At 35.2% G+C, this 9,168-nt stretch overlaps 2 protein-coding genes across 2 annotated transcripts; both read right to left on the bottom strand.

The window, feature by feature from the left end:
- Positions 1-760: 760 nt before the first annotated feature.
- On the bottom strand, positions 761-1,795 carry LOC107800250 (ATP-dependent DNA helicase PIF1-like). The gene is made up of 2 exons (XM_016623403.1): positions 1,549-1,795; positions 761-1,491 (listed from the first exon to the last, which is right to left on the bottom strand). The coding sequence occupies exons 1-2, from the start codon at positions 1,793-1,795 to the stop codon at positions 761-763; spliced, it is 978 nt and encodes a 325-aa protein (XP_016478889.1).
- A 2,365-nt stretch (positions 1,796-4,160) lies between these two features.
- LOC107800266 (uncharacterized) lies at positions 4,161-7,030 on the bottom strand. Its single transcript, XM_016623418.2, has 6 exons — positions 6,942-7,030; positions 5,598-5,655; positions 4,916-5,219; positions 4,688-4,774; positions 4,546-4,605; positions 4,161-4,458 (listed from the first exon to the last, which is right to left on the bottom strand). Exons 3-6 carry the CDS (start codon positions 5,076-5,078, stop codon positions 4,376-4,378), a joined length of 393 nt encoding a protein of 130 aa, XP_016478904.1. The 5' UTR covers positions 5,079-5,219; positions 5,598-5,655; positions 6,942-7,030; the 3' UTR covers positions 4,161-4,375.
- Positions 7,031-9,168: the final 2,138 nt, after the last annotated feature.

The raw sequence follows: 9,168 nt of genomic DNA, 5'->3' as shown, positions 1-9,168 counted from the left end.
AATTTTTTTGTAATAAAGTAGCTCGCAAGAACCTTAAAACAGATATACATTATTGATTTTGGAAGATCCAATATATGTTGCTTCATTAATCATCCTGCATTTTAAAATTGCAAAGTATAGATAGACAGTGAACCCTCCTCCTTTTTCCGGGCTTGGGACCAGCTGTGGCGCAGTAGTGTAACTGAAAACACAGGCGGAGCTAAAAACTTACTTTTCATTGTTGAGCTGAAGATCATTAGGTTTCTTACGAGAAAGCTTTCTGAATAATTTCGCCATAAACCACATTATATGTTGAATGGTCATCATTACTGTCTGTTGTAGATGGGCGAATCAATATTTTAACACAGTTTGAGCTTTTCACTCTTGATAAAGCAACATAAAGTTGACCATGAGAAAAAACAGGCTCACGTAAGTAAATTCCAACAAAATCTAATGTTTGACCTTGAGCTTTGTTTATGGTCATAGCGAAGCACAAGCGTAGGGGAAATTGTGTTCTCTTAAATTGAAGAGGTATTTTTTCATCTTGTGATGTTAATAATGGTATTCTCGGAATAAATACATGTGTATTTTTGAAATCACCACTATCAATTTTAGCACTTATGACATGTGTTCTAAAGTCACAGCATGTTAACCGTGTTCCATTGCATAAACCTTCGCAAGGATTCAGATTTCGTAACAATATAACTGGACAATTCTTCTTTAAAGTTAACTTATAAGGCGGTAAACCAGGAGGATCTAAACTATGTAGAAAATCTTCAAACTAGCTTTGATCATTCGGTTCAATAGTTTCATCTATTGCAACAAATATTTTAGACCTTTCTGGAAATTTAGCGATTAACATATTATTTATTTCGTTTACAAAGTCATTCTTCGTTGTTAAAATAACATGAGAGGTTATCATAGATAAATCAGGAGAAAATGCATGTAAATCAGGATACATTACACTAAACAGTGCATCTAAGGATTTCGCTTCAGTCGTAAAAGGAATAACAAAAGAATTAGGAATCTCTATTTTGTCTTCACAGTTAGTTCTTTCTGTTCCATTTCCAATTCGAAGTAAATATTCACAAAAAGAAGGATCTGTTCTTGCGCACATATTTTCAGATAGGTATAATTTCTCAAGTTTATTCCAAATTTCAGAATACAATAAGCTTTCATGAATAAAATCTTCTTTTTTTCCATTTCGAACAACTGGTAGAGTTTGTCTAAAGTCACCTCCAAATACAACTACTTTACCACCAAACATTGTATCGATGTCCATAATATCTCTCAAAAGTGCATCAAGAGCTTCAATCAAATTCTTTTTTGCCATTGATGCCTCATCCCATACAATTAATTTTGCATCTCTAATTAGACGTGCGAGTGAACTTTGTTTACTAATGTTGCACCGAAAATTATCATCTATATCAATAGGCATTTTGAACCGTGAATGAGCAGTTGGTCCTCTTGGAAGGATAGAAGCTGCTACACCAGAAGTTGCAGTTGTTAAAGCTATAAATCATTGAGACCTGATAGTTGCCAATAATGCACGATATAAAAAAGTTTTACCTGTTCCTCTAGGACCATCGATGAAGAAAGCTCCTTGTTTTCCAGAAAATACTCTATCAATTATTATATTATATGTGCGTAATTGTTGAACATTCAATCTCTTCGGTAAGAGCAAGTCTTGTTCACTAACAATTATATTTCTTTCAAAATGAACATCCTTTGCATCCTTTCCAGTTTCAGAATCTCTAATCTTCTCTAGAATAAGCTTATACTCATATGTCGTGGCCCATAGAGTGTAAGATATCATTGATATGACTTAAAACCTTGTGTCGAACAGCTTTTTCTTCAAAATCAGAGAAATGTCTAAAGTCTTCAGACATTGAATCTTCAAACATTTTCCATAATATTTTTGGATTAGCAGGATTACAATATACTAACAGTGTGGCAAATAAACGTCTCAAGCTATATGGCATTTGATAACTTACAGCCTCCGACATACATTCAATTAGACTATTGTTACAATATAATAATCCTCTTTTTTCTGTTGATTCTCTAAATGTACTACAGGGTACCTCGTTAACGGTGCGAAGATCTTCATATGATTTAGGTCCTCTCACGTTCATCAATAATAATCTGAGATAATACCTCTCTCATTCTATTGGGTGACATGTTACAACACGTCCAATTACATTACGTTTTTGCCGACGTGTCCACGTTCTATATCCTGGAGACCATACAAAATATTCCGGAAATTCCTTATACAATAATTGCGTAGCTATAGCATGTTCATCAGTTGCATTCATAGCAAAAAATTCAGTTAACATTGTTTTTCTAATCATCGGATTATTTAGAATTCTATTAACAGTTTCACTACTTTTAAAAGAAACAAATTGTTGCCCTTCTAAATGTAATTAAAGATGATAAATAGTCGGAGCCATTTCACTAATAGAAAAACCAAATAACCGCCATGCCGCTTCAGGGGGTGTTACCCATCTAGCAGATCGATATTCTTTTATTTCATCTATTTCTTTATTGTTATGTATAGAAAAAATAATTTTATCATGTCCTTTGCAAATGTATTTGTAAATATATTTTACAACTTTAATATCAGAACAAACTTCAATATTCATATGACAATCAAACTTATGAAGTAAGTAAGGGTTGTATGGGACAACCTATGAATTGTCCAAATATTGTTCCCTTATATGTATAAGTTCGCCTGTATTTCGTCTTCTATAAATTGGATACGAATTCTTTCCTTTTGATGTTTGCTCAGCAAAATCTTTTGGATAATCAAATTTACAAAACCCTCTTTTTCCCATACATGAATTTGTGGGATTTAAATCACCACACGGACCGTGCATCATATGCTGAAGCACGCGTGAATAAAGGTGCTCATTGGTGTTATGATCAGGCAACTCAGCGCAAACAAACTTATCATAAGATTCAGGTGTTAATAATTTGTATTCATCACTAAGTATGATAAGAAAATGAGCATGCGGAAGACCACGTTTTTGAAATTCTATAGTATACATAAAAGCAACAACTTTTCCAAAGATTTTTCTTTTCAAGATATCTGCTTTTAATTCTTCTACTTTTGCTCTGAATACCCGTGATACTAAATCAGGTATATTTTGAGTTTCATCTGTTGGTAACACGTGTTGTTTTATTTCTGGCCAAGACGGATTGCATGTCATAGTTAAAAAGATATCAAGTTTTCCAAAACGTTGCACTAATACAATGGCATCCATATATCATCGACGCATATCTCTTGGCCCTCCTATAAAAGTAACAGGGAGGAATGTTTTCTTGCCAATCTTGGAAGCTTCCGTTTCACCAAGTCTTAAAAAATCAATAAGTCTTTGTAGCACATCTATCCGAAACAAATCTTGATTAAAAAAATAAAAATCTAATCTTTGTGTTTTTAGCTTTATGAACACATCTACTATGAATTGTTGAAATAATCTTCCACAATGTAAGACTTCATTTTTTCATCCTCTCTTATCTGGAATTTGTAACAATAATACTCACGGCAAGAAACTGTCTCTCTTTTTCGTTTTCCTTTTTCCATAGTCTGAGCTTCCATATCAAGAAATCTATCAATGGAACACAATTCTTTACACTCGGTAATTCTTCATGTTTACAATAACGTTGATCTCTTCGTGCGATTTTTTTAATACCACAATGTCATCTGTTTTGACCGTATGGAAATAATAACGGGTATCGTAATGGGTCATAACATCCATAATAATACTTTACTGACTGAGTCTTGTCACTATGTGTGTATATACGAATATGAGGTGTAGAAATAGTATCGGTAGTTCTATCATGTACCCATATTCCAGCCACCTCTGTTGTAGTTGGTAGATTATATACACGTTGATCTGACTTTGGTTCACATTTAAGCGCGATATAATAATCAGATAGTTTCGGAACGTTTAGCAAAGATTTTAAAAAAATGGAATATGGATTAATTGAGAGCACATGCATAAGTTTCTTTACAATTGATTCGTCGATATTACTGGAACAAGCCATTCTATTAGCTAGTTCATTTTCGTTATCGTAAAAGTATAACTGCATATTCTTTCTTTTTTTATCAGAAGGAAGTAAATCAGGTATAAAGTGATACATTTGTCCCCGAACTCGAAACGTATATATACCATGATATCTCCTCACCAAATCTTTATCATTGATTACACCAAGTAAAGTAAAGGCAAACATATTATTGTATATTCTAATGTAGGTTCGAAAGTGCTTAGCTTCTTCAGTGTTGCCTTTATACAAATCTGATAATTCATTAGGCAGCTCATATGAAACTAACTTAACTGACCCGCTGCCACAACAAAATCCAGAAGGTTCATATTGAAACCTTTTTGCATTGCAAAATTTACAGTTCGGAACATGTTTTAATTGCATAATCCGCATCTTGGTCATTATTTTTCTTATGGATTACATTGGTCAAGGTATGACCTGTATGTTATAAGTATTGTTAAAAAAAAGACGTGGAAAATATTCTACTAATGAATAGTGTTACTTTAGCGTAAAAGAAATACTAACCTTTACTTGTGGTAGTAGGGAACACATTTTGTTGTCCCTTAGATGTACACGATGTTGATCCTGGGGCACACATTGTCCCAATTTAGATGTACACCTAAGTCGTGACGTACTAACAAAGATGTTCATAGTGTTCTAGCTTTACCTCTTTCAAATACAGAAAACGCATGAGCGACATTTTTTCCTTTATCAAAAGAACTTGAGGAAGTATTAACAGCATGGATGCTGCCAACTGCGACAAATATGAAAGACATTTTATATTTAATATATTCAAGCAAATGCTCGTAAAATAATTACTTAGTAAAATATGAATATTCATATGTCTGCTGCTACATTAACATAACGTAAATAAAAAGTAATAATTCAGTCTAACCTTCGTCGTCAGCAGAAGAAGTCTCTCTTATGATAAGAGCACTATGTTTTCGAATCATAGGGTGATGTTGATACATTACTCTTTTATTTGGATCAACTGCCGATTTTATGGAACTATTCTTTTTTTGCCGCTCAAGTTCTTTGGTGCGGCGTTGTAGTAACATTGCCACTTTTTTATCAGGCAATATTTGCCCATAGATATCACGTCTTCTGACATTCTTGTCAGAGTTTATATGATCTGCATATGGATGCTTGTTTCTTTGGCCGGAAGATATTTTTTTCACAATTTTATTACCACAGGATGACTGCATTTATAGCATTCAAATCAGAAAAGGCATCAGTGGACCCTAAGTAACAAATTTTGTTGTTCATTGGTAAATAATAGAAAGATAACAATCCGTTGGGGTCCAATCTTTTAAAAACCAATTCTTTTAAAGAAAGTAGATAGCAGCAAAATAATAAAAAAAAAACTGAAGAGAACTTAAAATTCACATAAGAAATCCAACATAAACAAATTAATAAAAACAGAGAACAAATCAGAACCCAACCTCAGTTTGTTTTCACCTTTGAATATTAAGACTAAACTGAAGAAAAGATTGCTAATCAAGCCAAAACCCCAAAGATCTAATCTTTTTGCAGAAGAACAAAAAGTAGAACAGAAAAGCATAAATAAAAGAAAAAACCTGCTCTAAGTTGATCGTTTGAAGATATGATCTATTTGCAACTTCTTCTCTTATGCTACTGAGGAAATAGGAAGCAAAGTAAATAAAAAGAATAGTCGGTACAATGATGGAGTGAGTTTCACCTGAAGTGTTGATATTGACAAAAAACAAAACCATCGAGAGAAATCGAGAAGCAAAGGAGAAGATACAGAAGTCAATAGAAGTATTGATATTATCAGAAGTACTGATACTCATAGAGCAGAATAAAAGGCAGATGAAATTCCATGAAAAGCAATGAGAAATATCTGTAGGTGGATTGTTATATCACAGCTAGCCTACTTAGCAAAGTTTAGCGTACTTACGTACTTGTATACGAAAAGGCAAGAGGTAGTAAAATGCTTTTAATTGACATTCCTTGGTAACAAAAGATTATGCAAATTAATATACTTATGCTTATAGTCATTCAACAAACAAAGATAACTTGGTGTTGCACTCTCTTAACTTTCTTTGTGCAACTCTGCATTCTAAATATAACTATTTCTTACAAAGACATAAAAAGAAAACCTACCTGCTGTAGACTATACTTTGAAAATAACATAAATAGCGCTTGCACTATACTAAGATGGTGTTGTGTTTAATCATGTTGAGAATGTATTTTCGCCCAAATAAAGCTTCATTATTCAAAACTTAGATATAAAGGTTTGCCCGAGGCAGTGCATTACCACTAAAGATGGAAATATTGTACCAAAAATTAGAGATTCAAACACACTATTTCGATGCAAATACCAGAAAATCTTCAACACACAGAATCTTTAGAACGTAACTAACACCCCCCCCTCCTGCCACAAAGAATAATAAAAACAATTTCTACAAACCAATTTCCAGAAAAAAGTTCCGTAAAAATTCTTAATTCCACACCAATTTCACAATAAATTCCCGTAAAAAAAACCCTAAAATTCAAAGTAAGCACAGTTGTAAATTTCTCCCCTTTCTTCTCTAACGAAGCGGCAAAAACCCATTCATTCAGAGCTTCGACAACTATGTAAATTCGAAATAGGGAAAGTCAAACAGATTTTTTCTAAGAGCGGAGATGAAGCCTCGTAGTACACAGATCAAGAAATTAGCAAAATAAAAAAAAACTGAAGAGAACTTAGAATTCACATAAGAAATCCAAAATAAACAAATTAATAAAAACAGAGAACAAATCATAACCCAACCTCAGTTTATTTTGCACCTTTCTGAAACGAATCTTAAAACTAAACTGAAGAAAAGATTGCTAATCAATCCAAAACCCTAAAGATCTGATCTTTTTGCGGAAGGATAAAAAGTAGAACAGAGAAGCATAAATAAAATGGAAAAACCTACTCTTTGTGGTATGCGTGAATCGAAAAGGGCTGATTGCTCAAATTGCGTTGAATTATTAGGTGAGATATGCTAGATCTTTCCTTTGTTCGTTATTTCTGTTTTGGCAGTGATGCTTCTACCAAGTTCTGAATTGAGTTTTTAGCTTTAAGAAATTGGGACTCCACGTGTTGGCCAACGGCAGAAAAGGTCAGCAATAAGGTTGAGCTGTAAATTACTGAATTTACGAAAATACCCCAAGACAAATTAGAAAATTTAAAGAAACAGACACGTTAACGGAGAGGTGCTTGTGTTCCCTCTTCTAATAAGTAGGGAAATCTCACCTATCAACCGGAAAACGCCGAAATTTCAATTTCGCCAATTCTAGCCTAAACCTTCCACAGACTTCCAAAATGCATTCTGATCACGCTCCTAAGTCCCAAATCACCCAACAGAGCTAACCAAATCATAAAAATTCTGATCTAAGATCATATACAAACAAGTCAAATCTTGGTCAAACCTTTCAAATTTCAAGTTTCAACTGAGAACTGTTCTTCCAAATTCATTCCGATTACCCTGAAAACCAAAACCAACGATTTACATAAGTCATAATCCCTCACATGGGGCAAGTCATGCCCGAGAACTGACGAACAAAGTGTAAAAACTTAAAATGACCGGTCGGGTCATTACATCCTCCCCCACTTAAACATACGTTTGTCCTTGAACATGCCCAGAGTTGTTCTAAAAGCTAACCAGTCGCTGAATAACCTTACCATATTTATACCCGAGGGTGATCCCACGTCACCCTATCTCATATAGGTCTGATAACACATTGTAACTGAAATTTCATAACCCAATCTAGCCCATAAACCATAGAACCAGATTTCCACTTCTAAAATCATCTACAATATCAGAATCTCACATCTATACTCTAAATGAACCCGAACTAGTTGTAATACCCCATACCTGCAACCTCAGGTGCAATTACATGATATACCACATAACTCAAACGCTTGTAGCGATAACTTCTATACATAGCAGCTGCACACAACAACCAAATACCGGTAGAAAACCTCTTATCAACTAAAGTCTCATCCCAACACTTTCATATACTGCCAATGATAACTAAAACACGCAGTAAGCCATAACCATTTCCCAGATCAAGCATTCATGAAGCCACTTCTCCTTTGGCAAATACCATAGCAAATTTCTGAGTCGAACCTCGATATTATCCTTCCCGCATGCTGAAATCGAATCCGTTCGTATTCATTAGTGATCCCAACGATCTCACCTAATCCAACACACTACGCTGGTGATATGACGCATCAATACAGGCTAAGGTCACAACTTGTGCAATACGCGCACCAATAAGCAATAGTCCAAACATACTCATATCATGAAAATGACTCAAATGAAAGAGTTGTACCTCAAGCTAACCAGTACCACCACAACACAAGGCTGAGAACCCGTCTCACATCATAGGAACAGAACACACAAATCTAACCCGCAAGGTCATACCCCCACATAACTTCACTACGATGCGCGATCCTATCCAAACACTGCTCCACATGAAACACCTCAAGTCACTATGCTCGAAATTGACAACCATGCGCAATTTGATGTCTGGAACCAAAGCAAATCATCATACCCACGGTGAAGCAAATAACATATACCACACAAACCCGAAAGGACATAACCAATACGCCATTCACCGAGCAACACCCAATTACTCTTCCCACTCGACTTCCACTATGAAACCCCAATAGAACCGCACCATATGTGCCTATAACCAACAAATCATAACACCTCGCAACACATAAAGATACTCATAGATCTCCCTAGATTACTAATAAGCTCAATAACAATCGAATCCACACATCCCTCAACAATACAATTCGGAGCCAACCAAGCCGACTCAAGTTAGAACACGCATCCACATTGGCCTGCCAATGAACTCCTTATCAAGGAAATCCTGAAGCTTCTCCTTCAACTCCTTTAACTCTGCCGGTGCCATATGATACGGTGCCCGGCATCAAATCAATACCGAAATCAACAACTTCGCCTGGCGACATGCCCGGCCACGAGAAACACATCCGAAAAGTTCCTCACCACCGGAACTGAATCAATGGTAGAAGCCTTTGCACTGTCATCTATCACGAAAGCCCAAATAAGAAAGACAATCCTTCCCAACCGTCCGCTGGGTTTTCGAAATATAAAACCACTCCACTAGGACATAATCGATCGAACCTCG

This window comes from Nicotiana tabacum, chromosome 10 (genome assembly GCF_000715075.1).
Source record: "Nicotiana tabacum cultivar K326 chromosome 10, ASM71507v2, whole genome shotgun sequence".
Lineage (NCBI taxonomy): Eukaryota > Viridiplantae > Streptophyta > Magnoliopsida > Solanales > Solanaceae > Nicotiana > Nicotiana tabacum.
This window is presented reverse-complemented; position numbering and strand designations above follow the sequence as displayed.

What these genes read in the sequence shown, in the direction of transcription:
- LOC107800250 (XM_016623403.1), bottom strand. Translation starts at nt 1,795, where the DNA reads ATGATATCTTACACTCTATGGGCCACGACATATGAGTATAAGCTTATT. An exon ending in CGATGGTCCTAGAGGAACAG is followed by an intron (nt 1,492 to 1,548) that starts GTAAAACTTTTT and finishes AATGATTTATAG; the next exon opens with CTTTAACAACTGCAACTTCT.
- LOC107800266 (XM_016623418.2), bottom strand. Translation starts at nt 5,078, where the DNA reads ATGTTACTACAACGCCGCACCAAAGAACTTGAGCGGCAAAAAAAGAAT. An exon ending in TTCTTCTGCTGACGACGAAG is followed by an intron (nt 4,775 to 4,915) that starts GTTAGACTGAAT and finishes TATTTGTCGCAG; the next exon opens with TTGGCAGCATCCATGCTGTT. An exon ending in CCCTACTACCACAAGTAAAG is followed by an intron (nt 4,459 to 4,545) that starts GTTAGTATTTCT and finishes TATAACATACAG; the next exon opens with GTCATACCTTGACCAATGTA.